General features: G+C 40.3%; 1 protein-coding gene across 14 annotated transcripts in view; it reads right to left on the reverse strand.

Annotated features, from left to right (window-relative positions):
* clip1a (CAP-GLY domain containing linker protein 1a) overlaps nt 1-14,184 on the reverse strand; it is a 29,217-nt gene that overhangs the window by 4,539 nt on the left and 10,494 nt on the right. For 4 of the 14 annotated variants that reach the window (XM_069523694.1, XM_069523696.1, XM_069523697.1 and 1 more), the window contains exons 9-23: nt 12,535-12,639; nt 10,404-11,306; nt 10,106-10,222; nt 9,741-9,798; nt 9,563-9,646; nt 9,326-9,482; nt 9,007-9,172; nt 8,602-8,817; nt 4,272-6,725; nt 3,237-3,374; nt 3,024-3,130; nt 2,768-2,888; nt 2,592-2,644; nt 2,426-2,446; nt 1,987-2,104 (exon numbers count right to left, since the gene is read on the reverse strand). In XM_069523694.1, the coding sequence (XP_069379795.1) occupies nt 1,987-2,104; nt 2,426-2,446; nt 2,592-2,644; nt 2,768-2,888; nt 3,024-3,130; nt 3,237-3,374; nt 4,272-6,725; nt 8,602-8,817; nt 9,007-9,172; nt 9,326-9,482; nt 9,563-9,646; nt 9,741-9,798; nt 10,106-10,222; nt 10,404-11,306; nt 12,535-12,639 (4,818 nt within the window). The remainder of the gene's footprint in view (nt 1-1,986; nt 2,105-2,425; nt 2,447-2,591; nt 2,645-2,767; nt 2,889-3,023; nt 3,131-3,236; nt 3,375-4,271; nt 6,726-8,601; nt 8,818-9,006; nt 9,173-9,325; nt 9,483-9,562; nt 9,647-9,740; nt 9,799-10,105; nt 10,223-10,403; nt 11,307-12,534; nt 12,640-14,184) is intronic. The other 10 variants (XM_069523699.1, XM_069523701.1, XM_069523700.1 and 7 more) reach the window with 6 other exon arrangements.

Raw genomic sequence — 14,184 nt, forward strand, 5'->3', positions numbered from 1 at the left:
TGACTGAAAGAACAAGATAGGAAATACAGGCTCCTTCCTATCGAAAGGGGACAGTTGAGGTGGTTGGGCATCTAGTCAGGGTACCTCCTGGTTGACCCCAGGGTACAACCAGAACTGGCTGGAGGGATAACATATCCTGACCTGGCAACGCTTCAGATCCCCCATGAAGAGCTGGAAAGTGTGGCTGGAGTGACGGACATACAGTCCCCTCCAAAAGTATTGGAACGGTAAGGCAAATTCCTTTATTTTTGTTGTTCACTGAAGACATTTGGGTTTAAGATCAAAAGATGAGTATGAGACAAGAGTTCAGAATTTCAGCTTTTATTTCCAGGTATTCACATCTAGATGTGTTAAACAACTCACGACATACCACTCTTTGTTTGAACCCACCCATTTTTCAAGTGAGCAAAAGTATTGGAACATGTGACTGACAGGTGTTTCTTGTTGCCCAAGTGTTGCCTTTTAGGTTGATTTTCCAAACATTAAATAGCTCTGCATGACTAGTCTAAGTTTTCACCCTTGGTTCAAACCTATCAAGACTGCATTTCCTGTTAAAGAGGATAAACCAACATGAAGACCAGAGAGCTGTCTATGGGAGAAAAGCAAGCCATTGTCGAGCTGAGAAAAGAAGGAAAGTCAATCAGAGTCATTGGACAAACATTGGGCATACCAAGCACAACAATTGGGAATGTCTTGAAAAAGAAAGAAATTACTGGTGTACTGAGTAACAGGTGTCGAACAGGTCGGCCAAGGAAAACAACAGTAGTTGATGACAGAAGTATCGTGAGAGCTGTGAAGAAAACCCCCAAAACATCAGTAAGTGACATCACCAACGACCTCCACAGTGCAGGGGTGAAGGTATCACAATCCACTGTTCGAAGAAGACTCAGAGAGCAGAAATATAGAGGCCACACCACAAGATGCAAACCACTCATCAGCAGTAAGAATCGGAAGGCCAGATTGGAATTTGCAAAGAAGTACAGAGATGAGCTGCAAAAGTTCTGGAACACCATCTTATGGACTGATGAGACCAAGATTAATCTCTACCAAAGTGATAGAAAGGCCAAAGTGTGGAGAAAGAAAGGAACTGCTTATGATCCGAAGCATACAAGCTCATCTGTGAAGCATGGTGGAGGTAATGTCATGGCTTGGGCGTGCATGGCTGCTTCTGGAACAGGGTCATTGATATTTATTGATGATTTAACTGATGATGGTAGCAGCAGAATGAATTCAGAAGTGTACAGAAACATTTTGTCTGCCAATTTACGGAGAAATGTATTGAAACTAATCGGGAGGAAGTTTATCATGCAGCAGGACAATGACCCAAAGCACACTGCCAACAAAACAAAGGACTTCATCAGGGGGAAAAAGTGGACGGTTTTAGACTGGCCAAGTCAATCACCTGACCTTAACCCAATAGAGCATGCATTTCACCTCCTTAAGAGGAGACTGAAGGGAGAAACACCCCGAAACAAACAAGAACTGAAAGAAGCTGCGGTAAAAGCCTGGAATAGCATCACAAATGCAGAAAAAAACTGTTTGGTGATGTCGATGGGTCGCAGGTTTGGGGCAGTTATTGCAAGCAAGGGTTATGCCACCAAATACTAAATGTTATTTACTTTAAGATTATGTGTTCCAATACTTTTGCACACTTGAAAAATGGGTGGGTTCAAACAAAGAGTGGTATGTCGTGAGTTGTTTAACACATCTAGATGTGAATACCTGGAAATAAAAGCTGAAATTCTGAACTCTTGTCTCATACTCATCTTTTGATCTTAAACCCAAATGTCTTCAGTGAACAACAAAAATAAAGGAATTTGCCTTACCGTTCCAATACTTTTGGAGGGGACTGTATGATGTGACGAAGATGGTTGTATGGATCTTTGATTTGCTTGAATTCATGTGGTGCCTGCTCCACTGTCTTGCCAATAACCTGCCAAACCAACGGACTATAAAAGAGCGCACCATCATGCATTCGATTCTCACCTCGCTCCTCAGGTTTTCCACCTGCTGGTCCTTTTCTGAGATTAAGGCACTGTTTTTATGGATGGACTGTTGGAGGGCGGCCTTCTCCTTGTCCAACTGCTCCTTCAAAGTGCTCTCACTGTCAAATACACAATAACAACTAAATCTCAGAGATACAGAGACACAATAACTCCACGCACATCTGAAATTATGACATTGTGATACGAATGCAACGACACTTGAAAATGAGCATAGACGAGACATTTGTCAGTCAAGTTTTAGGTACAATTGCTAAAATGGTGCGACAGAATTTCCACATATTCACTATTTAATCTGGAACATAAACAAGACAATCAGCACACAATGACAAAAACTTATGTATGTATTTATATCATGCTTTGCCCCAGTATTCCTAACATAATGATGACTGACATCACAGAATATTAAAAGCATAGAGTACCTGAAGGCATTATATGGCAGGCTTTGAAGGAAAAGAACAGCATGACATACCAATCGCATGATTACTAATGCAAGTGTCACACAGATAAAACAGGCTTTAGAAAAACCCTTGAGACATCTGTGAATATGCAGACTTCAGAGAAACTGATAACAGTGAATCATCTCACCTTTGCTTCAGCTCCCCCAACTGCTTTTTGAGTTTTGTGTGCCCATCTTTGAGCTAGATAGAGAAAAAAATAAACATTGTTCACATTCAATCACAGCCGGCCAATGAGCAGCTGAAACACAAGATGATCTGTTGTTTGTAGTTTCGTTTGTGATTAAGTGATGATAAGTGTTATACCTTCGCAAGATCACTCTGGTCTTTGTTATTTGTATCCAGCTCCTGAGTCAGCTTGTTGTTTTCATCCTGCAGAGTCTGCAGGGACTGCGACTTCACAGAAACCGCCTCTTTAAGCTCCTCACTGAAGAAATACAAATATTAGAAACACCTTCTCTCATGTGTCTTGATTTCCTGTAGCTCAATAAATATATCATACTGTTCAAAATTTAATCGGACAGATTTTTGTGTCAACCGCCAATGTTGTGGATACACTCACATTTCCTGGTATAGACTCTTGATCTTCTGACTTTCTGTCTGAAGCTGATCTTTGGAAATCTTCAGATCCTCTTGGTGCTTGGAATTCTCCTTTTTCAGTGTTTCCAGCTGAATAACACAAACATATCAACACGGCATGGCAAAGATTTCCCCTCACTCTATTCATCTCACATGCACAGTATTAACATTTTCTCAACAGAAACCCGTCTCTTACCTGAGTTTCGGTGTCCTTTTTGGAGCTGCGCAGCTCAACCAGCAAAGACGTGGCTTCGTTCTTCTCCTGAATCAAACTGTCCTTCTCTTTTGCCAGCTGTTCGAGAGCCTCAGCAGTCTTGCCAGAGGCCTCTGTAGCCTGCACGGTGCACGAGCAACATGTTTAATAAGAACAACAGGTCCACAGTAAGAGCAGCAAATGAACCTCAACAAATCAGTACAAGGACATTGCTGCTCAATTGATGAAGCTACTCATTATTCATCATTTGATGTCAACCAATGATCTCATTTTAATATCATTTAATAAATTAACTTCATACTTACACATATACATTTGCTCTAAATTACTGATTTAGAATCACTTATCCAAATCACAGTTCATTGTAAATTGTTAGAACAACCAGAAGCAGAAGGTTGACAATAAAGAATAGAAATATTACACTGAAGAAGATTAGTAGAAACTCTACAATACTCTACAACCTGTGGCCTCAGAACGGATCCTAACAACCCAGTAACTTGTGTAAGAGCCAGTTTAAAAACAACATACAGTCTGTGTAGGATTCACTCAAATTTAAATTGGTGGTAGAACAATTTGTTTCCCCTCATATATTTAGAAATTGAATTGTTCCAGTCATATTTTTTAGAGATGTTTCAAGCCCTGCAGTTTTAATTTCTATGAACAAATACTAATGAAATCAGTGATATGTTGAGATCTACCTTTTCAAGTGGATGTATGAACCTCAATTATAAACTGTTATAATTGAGGCATTAGATGATGAGTGTGATCACCTTAGATCTAGATAATCAAGTAGCCTGGAAGAATTTCACCTAATGTTAGATCACGTTATAAGCCCACAGGCAAAGGCTGGGAGCTAGGGGGTAGTAGACAGTGGTTAGTAAATGAAAGATGAAAGTTAGACACGAAAACCAAAAGGAGGGAGAGGGAGATAGACTAGCAGGCGTGCAGTTAGAAGGTGACATAGCCCCAGCCACTCTAAACTATGTGTGTCAGTGATTACTACTGGAGGAGGAATACCTCAAGCTGCTTAGAAATGACATTTTTTAGTTGGGACTGGAGCTGTCTGACTTCCTGGATGGCTTCATCTCTCTCCACCAGCAGGGAATTCTTCTGAGATGTTAACTCCGAGACACTGGAGGAAATTTCTTCTTTTACTGCGGCAGAAGCTGAAACCTCTGCGACGGCATTACTGTACTGCTTTTCCAAAACTTCTTTATCAGTTTGTAGGGCCTTGACATCAACCTCCAATTGTGTCTGGCTAACCTGCAACTTCTCCAACTCTTCGAGCAGCCTTGATTGTTCTGCGAGCCAATTTTCTTTGTTGGCACGGAGAGATGAAACATCCTGCTCTAGTTTACACTGTGCAGCTAAAAGGTCCTCTTTCTCTGTGGTCAAGAGGGTAATCTGTTTGCCCATCTCCTCAAGCTTAGATAATAACTGTTCCTTATCTTCCGTGAAGTGACTGGTTTCTTGCTCTCGCTGCTTTAACTGTAGTTTCAAAGCCTCCATATCCACAATAAAAGACTTGTTTTGCTCATCAGCATTCTCAAGGTTTGAAGAAATCTTTTTATTTTCTTGTTTAACTTTGGACAATGTTTTCTGGAGTTCATCGATTTGTTTGGAAAGACCATCCTTATCGGACATCTCTTTCGTCCGTTCACTGGATTCAGCTTGTAGCCGAGTCTCAAGAAGCTGCTTTGCCTCTGCCATCGACTCAGTTTGAGCTTTTAACTCTTGGATCTCCTGAAGCAGCCCCTGGTTCTCTTTTTGCAAAGACTGCACTTTCTTGTCAGCTTCAGTTTGCAGCGACTGCAGACGATGACCATCTTTCGTCAGGTTATCCAGCTGTTGCACATGTTCTAAATTGGTCTTCTCAAAATCCATTTTTATTTTATTATGTTCTTGAACAAGTTCACTTTTGCCCTTCTCAAGAATGTCAATATCAGAGATTTTTTTCTGGAGTTCATTCTGTAGTTCAGCCTTTTCTCGTTTAAGAGAGGTCAGCTCCGCTTCAACTTCATCTTTTCGCTGTTTGTTTTCCTCTAGCAATGTTGATAAATGAGATTTCTCTTGAATAAGTTCAGCATTAGCTCTGGAGTAACTGTCCAACTGGTCCTTAGCTAAACGAATATCACTAGCCAGCTTATCACGCTCAAGAGAAAGAACACCTTTCTCAGATGTGGCCTTGGTGTGTTTCTCCTCCAGCTCTCCTTTCTCCCCTGCCAAACGCTCATAATCCATTTTCTGCTGCTCTAGTGCTGAATCCAGGCTCATCTTTTCCTTTCGAATTGCATGCAGAGCCATCTCAGTTTCAGAATTCTGAAGGCGAAACACTTGCCTCTCTTGCTCAAAGGATGCAGATGCTTCTTTATATTTTTCATTGGACTGAGACTGTTGTTCTGTTGAAGTTTGAAGCTTTTCCTTTAATTCTTCCATCTCTCTGAGGAGCTCTTCCTTCTCATTACAGACTTTTCTTTGGATTGCAAGCAGGTCTTCTTTCTCCTGCAGAAGGTGGAGTCTCTCAGAATCGGTCACCTGACTGCTTGTCTTGAACTCCTCCAGCATCTGGCTCAGGCTCTTTTTTGAGGCCTTCAGTTCTTCACATTCACGGACAGAACTCTCCAGGTCTTTCTTTGTAACAGCAAGCTTATTCTGGAGCTCTTCCTTCACTGTCTCCAGGCTCTTTTTATCCAGCACAGAGGCACTGATTTCCGAGGACATCTCCACCTTCTCTTTTGTCAGTGTTTCTGTGAGTGCCTGCAACTGGGTATTCTTCATTGTAAGATCTTCTTTTTCCAAGTTCAAAGATTTGAGTTTTTCCTGCAGTTCAGCATTCTTAGCATCAAGAGACTTTTTGGCATTTCTAGCAGCATCTCTCTCCAAAATGAGATCGTCCTTCTCACATGTGAGCTTTGACCTGCTTTCATTGGAGTCCTCTTCCAGCCGGCTCCTCTCTTTACAGACGTTTTCATAATCCTCAAGCAGTTTCTTCTTTTTAGCCTGAAGTTGCTCAATGTCCTGCTGATGCTTTTGGAGCAAGTCGTTCTTTCCTGCATTTTGGCTTTGAAGCTCCTCGATTTGGGCTATTTGTTCACCTTTAGTATGCGTCAGGTTCTGGTTTTCAGTCTGCACTTGCTGAAGAAGATCTCTGAGCTTCTCCAACTCTGTGTTCAATGAAACTCGTTCCTCATCCGAGTGCTTGTTGTTGGTGAGTAACTCTTCTTGATGTTTTGAGAGCTCATCTCTGGTTATTAGCAGTTCTTCATTCCGGAGTGAAAGCTCCTGGTGAGTAACCTCAAGGGCAGAGAGCTTAGTCTGCAATCCTGAAAGCTGTGTCTCCAGTTTTCCTCTCTCAGCCTTAACATCCTCACTTTCCTTACACACCTTTTCCAGATCTAGGTTCTGCTTTTCCAGTTTTTTCGACAATTGTTCAACATCATGCTTGCAGGAGTCAAGCTCAGCAGAAAGGCACTGGAGAAGATAAAGATGAATGGGAAAAAAGGTGGGGAATATATGTACAGGGAAAGATGAATATAAAAAATAAACCAAGCAGATATGAACATAAGTGATATGCATTTGGAAAGGTTAAGCTGCAGAAGCATCAAAAACTCAAAGACCACACCACAGCTTACACCAACATCAATAAGGAAAAAAAGGTGGAACATTTTCACTTCAGCCCGTATTTACTTTCCATATATTAATTAAATGAGTGAATGCCAAATACGACTGGCATGCATACAAAGAGTTTATGATTACTATATTACTTCCAGTATCTTATACAACACTTCTTCAACTACTATGCAGATCCACACTAGGATCGCATCCTGGATTTTTATTTTTTTTAATTTTTTTTTTACAAATGAATGGACACAAACTCTTATCTTAGTTTGTGAAGTGAAAATGTTCTACTTCAGGGTAAATGCAATGCCAGCAGGGGTACGTATTGTTAAAGTGATTGCCACCTGATGTGACAGACAATTTAAATCAATAGCTGAACACAGAAATCTTAACTCAGGCTAAATCAAAAATAATACGCTTTAGTTTTAAAACTCAAACGAGTGTTTTAGCCCCGCATTAGTAATAACCCTGTTCATACTAAAAAAACTGAAAATGCATATCACATGACCATTCATGTACACGCACAACTACACACATGCTTGCCGGTGTGAACAGGAAAGAAGATTGTCTACTCTGCTGTTGGTTACTTAGTTACAGAAAATGAAAAACCACGATGGTGATAAGAAAGACAAGAGTATTATTTTCTTGGACTGACGACAATTGGACAACGTGGACCTGTTAATGACGTCCAAGTGTTGGTAACGTTTTGCCTTCACCTCTGATAGTCGAGCTATGACTGGTATGACCCAGTCAGGAAGTAAGTGCAGGTGTCTGCGTCAACGTCTCTGTTTCTACTTGTCCAGACTACAATGCAATGCAATGACTAGTTTTCAAACTAAACTGGGGCCAGCAGTGTTTTCTAAACTTCAAGGTTTTAGCCACTCACAAACTCTGAAGTATTTTAAACTAAAATGTAGTCGTATGTAGCCACAGTTTGAACTGAATGGGTATCATACCTAGTGCGTAAATATCTATTTGGCAGCCACAATATAAATAATGTTCTTCCTACTGTGAAGGGTTTATTTGGCTTTGCCAGTAATCAAAAATTGTCTTTAAATACAGGAAACACATGATTTTATAAGGCGTACCCCTGCAAGCATATAGACCATTCTAAACAGAGCTAAGATGAATGTGAAAAAATGTGACTGTCTTAACTGTTTGTGGAAAATGAGCAACAAATAATGTGCTTGATGGTAATTAAAAGTGAAAATGATGTTGAGAATAAACATTAATCACTGATGTTAAATGAAGACAGTAATGGCAACACAGTTATAAATAGTCCCCCATAACTTTGCTGTGAAGCTTTCTTTGTTTAAACAAGTATAAGATCTGAGCAGTGTTTAAAAATCTAAATTTCATCTACAAACATTTATTGGCGATATTCTCCCTGATGATTTAAATGTTTCATTTGCAAAATAATACATCACACTAATGTATGAATTTAGCATTTTACTTATAATAATTACTATAGATAATAACTAATACCTATGATGTTGGAATATTTAGCATTTAGTTACTACTTCACTACAGAAATATATGACAGATATTTAAGAGGGACTTTTTTTTTTTTTTTTTTACACAATATTATGAGTATTATAAACATATCAATATTTGATATTTTAAAACATCTGTCATCAATAACTGTATATTCATCCCTTCATTAAACAAGTGCTTTGCAAAGAGAGTTAAAATCATGATTTAACTAATGTGCCTGTGAGCATGTGTGTACCTGAGCCTGTTCCTTGTATGGTTGCAGCTCGGACACCAGCTTATTCAGCTCCTGGGTTTTGTCCTTGGAAGACGAGAGCTCCTGCTTCAACTTTTCCACCTGACTCTGTAGCAAGTCAAGTTCCTTGAGGTGGAGCTCTGAGGCCTCAGAGAGGGATTTCTCTTGAGAGGCCTTCAGCTCCTCTACCAGCATCTCACCCTGTTTAACAGTCTTCTCCTTGTAAGCAGGAAATGAAAAAAGGCAATAACTAATCAAATTACAACATTTGTTTTGAAGTGACTGAAGTACTCACTTGGCATTTAAAGTATTCAAGGATTTCAAATTTTTATATTCATAAATCAATTTTAAAGTATGTGACTAACAATTCTAAAACAATCTTTTTTGTAAGTCCACAACAATACTTACCAAGCTATCATTTTTTTCCTGAAGGTCTTTCATTTGAGAGTTATGTGCGTCGTTGCTCTCTTTCAGCTCCTGCTCTTTGCGGGAAAGTTCCTGCTGGATTTTTTCATCCAAGTGTGCCACCTTCTCCTTCTCCTCTACAAGTTGATTCTGTAACTCTTCAAGCCTCCTGAGTGACAACAAAAAAAACAGCGATTGAAAAATGATTGGTGATGATTAATGATTGGTTAGATAAATGAAAAATATATGGACTACAGCATGGTATAAAACAAGACAGTGGTCTAAAATGAGTGCCAGATCAGGGAATAATAAAGTGATGTACCTTTCTTTGTGAATGAGGTCTTCATTCATTTTGGTCAGCTGTACTGAACTGTCCCCAGATACTGTCATCATTTCTGAAATGTCATTTTCCAGCTTGCTTTTGTCCTTTGAAAGCTGCTCCAGCTTTTCATCTGCAGCCTTCAGCTTCCTCTCCAGCCCTGATTAAAGACAAGAGGTTAGTTTGTTGGGTCTGAACGTTTAAAAAACACATTGAAGAGGGCAGTTTGAATAATCTCACCGGCAAGTTGACTTCTTAAAGACTCTGACTCTGTGGTCAGGGCTGTGCACTGCTCTTCCTTCTTACTAAACTTCTCAAGTGTTTCTGAGAAAAAAAGTTACATGAAAAAGGGGGAAAAAGCAGCAGATGACCGGGATGATGGGAAAGTGAACAAATAAAAATTGCTTTTCTCATTTACCTTGCATAGATTTAGCTGATTTTGTCTGCTCCTCTGTGCTTTCAGCCAACTTTTGTTTCTGTGGGGAACATTTTAAGATATGTTTAAGTAATTAAATATTCAAGAATCAGAAATTCAGGTGTGTGGTTCAATGGTTGGTACAGCATTTGAAATATGTGTAGTCATAAGACCAACTGATACATCAAACAGGCTGTTTTAAGTTCAATGACACTTCAGCCGTCAAAAAGTAACAAGAAACTGAAGTAAAGAAACTCCAAAGACTAAGGTACTTTAGAAGCACTGACAGTGACACTGAACATCATAATGATTTAAATCATACAGCAAATGAGGCACTATCCACATCTATACTGTGACACAAGCCTTACCAAGCCTCCAAGTTCTTGTTCAAGGGTTTCGTTCTTCTGCTTCACAGTGGTCAGAGTCTGCTGTAAAGAGAGGACTTCTTTCTGCTGACCTTCCAACTGAGAGCTCAGCTCACTAACCTATAGCACGTTATGTAAAAAGAAGAAATATGTAAATTAAACATTAATAAAACTGTGGGTGACTATCATTGTCTGACAATATAATACTAACTTGAGAAGTAGTAAGAAAACCACTGTGCTAAAACATGGCATACATGACAATGGAGAATTAATATGGTAAGGAGGAGGATGTAAAACCCACCTTGGTACCCTGGTTGTTTTCTTGGCTCTGAACCTTCTCTAACTGACTCTTCAGTGTCACCACCTCCTGGTTACCTTGTGCTATTTTGCTGTGCAGAGCCTCCAGTTCTGCCATCTGGTCTTTGGTTTCTCTGTCCTTGTCTTGGGCCTGTTGTGCCAACACTGCTTCTTTCTCCTCAAGCTCCTTAACCCTAAGTTCGGCAGTATGAAGCTTTCCAAGGACATCCTCCATCTCCACAAGGTGCTGCTCCTCTGCTTTTTCAACGCTGGACCGTGCCAACTCCTCCAGTCGCTCCTTGTCTTCGGTCAAAGACAGGAGCTGTGCTTTCAGTACCTGCGTCTCCTTAGTAAAAGCTGTAGTGTTAGCTTCATGTTTGGCTCTCACCTCCTCCAGAGCCAACATCTGCTCTGACTTCAGTGTCTCTAGTGCACTTTTGGTTTCAATGAGCTCTTGTGTCTGGGAACCTGCATCTTTGCTGAAGGACACCTTCAACTCCTCCATGGTTTGCTGGTGAGAGGCAACAGCAGACTCCAACTTGGAACGCCACAGTTCAGTGTTGTCTGCGTTCTCCTTCTCAGCTTGGCTTAAGCGCATTTGCAACTGTTCGTTGTCACCAGAGAGCCTCACAGATGTGGCCTGAAGCTGAGCAACTTCCTTACTGTGGACCTTCTCTTGAGCATCTTGCTTCTCCTTGAATGTAGCCAGCTCCTCTTGCTGTTTGGCTTCTTGGGCAGCCAACTGATCCCTCAGAGAGTTTATCTCTTCCAGGAGAGGAGAAAGAGTTGAGTCCTCAGAGCCCTGCTCGGTTCCCAGACGCAGCTGCAGGTCAGCTACCTCTCTTGTACGCAGTGAAAGGTCCCTCTCAAGATACATTACACGGGATCTTTCCGACACTGAAGCAACCTTTAAAAGCAGAAATCTTGCATTTAAATATGTGTATCAATGACATACTGGACGTGTGTGCACTAACAAAAGCAAATTAATAGACTTAGAGATACTTTATGTCTACTAAACAAAATATACGCTAAGAGTATGTAATATTGGTAAAAGTAAAACTAAGCTTTCTAGGGCATAAATTGATCACTTTATTTACTCACTGAGGACAGTATACATTTTTGATACAAAAAACATGTTATACTGACCCCTTGTGGCAATTAAATGTACAAATAATGGACGTGAACACTGACAAGCATGTATGGGCTACAGCACTGTGCAAGATATTTTGTTTCTTAGAAACTCTTCATCATTGAATCAATGCTATTTTTGGCCGAATGATTTAGGAGAACTAAGAAGCCTCTTAGGGAGCAAAGGTATGTCACACTATTTTTATGTTAGTCAATTTATGTTCACAATTTTGTTTAATAATCAAATATGAATCTCCTTAAGCTGCTTCAACGGATTACTTCACAGCTTGAATATGATTGGTTAGAACAGATCCTGTTAAAAATATGGCCCTCGTCTCCATGAAACTATAGAATCCGTATTTTACTTCATGAATCTCTAATTCGCTAGGGGAACACATGGATACATTGTCTGGCAGGTAGAACAGGTTTAAGACTACCAAAATGCAGGAACACCAAATAAGCAGGGCAAATGGATGCTGGGTAGGACTGGGAAACATAGGATTTCCAAACTAATCAATTGCAACTGATTAGCTGGGGATATGGGGGACGTTTGTCTGTCAGGTTAAGCAGTGATACCAGTAAAGCAAGTGTGAGCTCAGGTTGAGTAACTTACTGGAGAATAGTACAAGTAAAAGAGAAAGCTGGAAAATGCATGTGGTTATTTGTTTGACAGTTATAACTGAAATTAATGGCTTTAAACATAATATTATTTAAGTGAATCAATTTAAATCTGCATTCTCCATTAACTGCAATGCAGAATTTGCAAATATAACTTGATCGGTGCTTTTAAACAAAACTAACATATGGATTTTATTAGTTGGATTGTTTGATTTCAAAGCAGGAGTATTATTTCAGGCAAAATGCATTTGAAGGGTTCATCACCACCAGCCCATACAAAGCAAAGCTCCAGTTACTGCTCGGCCCCTCTCTGTAGCCACTGCAAATTTTGTTGGCCACTATCCCAAGGCCTTTTCTAACGCAGCACGCTGCAGAGCAGAAGTCATTACCCTAGTGTCTTCTAACTCTCTTTGGAGTTTCTCAGCTTTGGTCTTTTCAAAGAGCAGGCTCTGTTCAAGCTCCTTAATGTGGGCATGCTCCAGTCTGGTCTGCGTCTGTTAGTAAACAAGGGGGAGAGGAAGAGAACACACCAGTGCCACCATCACATGCCAGCCCAACACAGACAGAGAGGGAGGTAGGGAGGGAGGGACATAGGGGGGGAGGATATAGGGGTTTGGACGATGATAGTGGTGATGGTGTGTGTGTGTGTCTGTCTTTGTGTATTTGGGACTGTTGGGGAAAGGGTAGTGGGTGGAGGTGGGCAGGGGTGGAGGACGAGTGGAAATGGGAAGATACCCCATGCAGAGCTCTCAGGCTGAGCCATCAACAGCTGCATATAAGGAACTTTGTGACAGAAATGGTGGGGAAAACAAGACAGGCAGCAAAAGAGGGAGGCATGTGTGTTATGGATGAGTATGTTGATGGAGGCATTTTAGAAGTAAACCATGCAAAATTGACACCTGGTGAACAAAGCATGTTGACTGTTATCATACATAGAAAATTTTATATTGTGGTTTAAGCCAGCAAGTGCGGGAAAATGACTTCACCATGTCTTTGAGAGAAAGCAGTGATGGTGGTTTCTTGAGTCTCACTTCATATTTTAACATGAGGTTAATGGATGATATCATATAGGACTGATCTAATGTTGTGGATTTGTTAAGACATTTGACTTCATTCATCGTTTAGTTATTTTGCTGCACTGAGCAAAATATGATATTTATTACTTATGATTATTTAGGATTTATTATCAACATTATAAGCACCAGAACTGTTTTCTCTCTTTGGTGATAAGGCCACTGTCCACACTGTATAATGTAAGTACCGTATAGGAGACCACCAGTTATCAGACCGCCACGTGCAGGATTTAGAACAAACTGAACAAAAGTCCATCAGTAACACAGAAGCATGTGGGGCGCAAGAAATAGAAAGGATTCCCATTTGACCTCTTGGTATTATGTATTACAAATAACTGTCTTATGATAACTCAATGCAACATTTCCTGCCCCAATTTTGTACTTCTCGTCTTGCATGTTACCCAGTGTATGTCAACTTAAAAGTTTCATATTGAAAGGGGAATAACACCTATTTAAATTGTCATTATATGTAGGTCTTGTATGAGGTCTTCAGTGGACATAGTCCAACAAAAATGGTTTACTAAATTCAAGAGGTGATGAATAAAGCACGAAAGGGTAGGATTATGAAACTAGAACAAATTAAATTTGGGTTTAACTGTACATTTTATGTTTTGAATTCTTTGGAACTCTGAATGTAAAAATGACTTCAACTGGGCTCAGACTTCAGGAATGTGGAGCCACTCTCAGGTTTTCAAAACTCCCGCAGTCTGAGCCCAGCTTTAACCCTGTATGCACCCACTGTGAAACTACATTATAAACTATAATGTAGTCTGGGAAATATATTTTTAAGTCAGTTCCTAGGCTGAGTATTATTCCCCTTTAGTTGTGGTGGGCAGACTGAAATCAAGTCTGTGACTGGGCAGTGGAATGACAAGGGAGCATCTCCAGTGGTTCCATTCTGAGCACTGGACCAACATGAAAAGACGAGGACGAGAAGGAAGAAGAAGCAACGACATCACATCACTG

This window comes from Paralichthys olivaceus, chromosome 4 (genome assembly GCF_024713975.1).
Source record: "Paralichthys olivaceus isolate ysfri-2021 chromosome 4, ASM2471397v2, whole genome shotgun sequence".
Lineage (NCBI taxonomy): Eukaryota > Metazoa > Chordata > Actinopteri > Pleuronectiformes > Paralichthyidae > Paralichthys > Paralichthys olivaceus.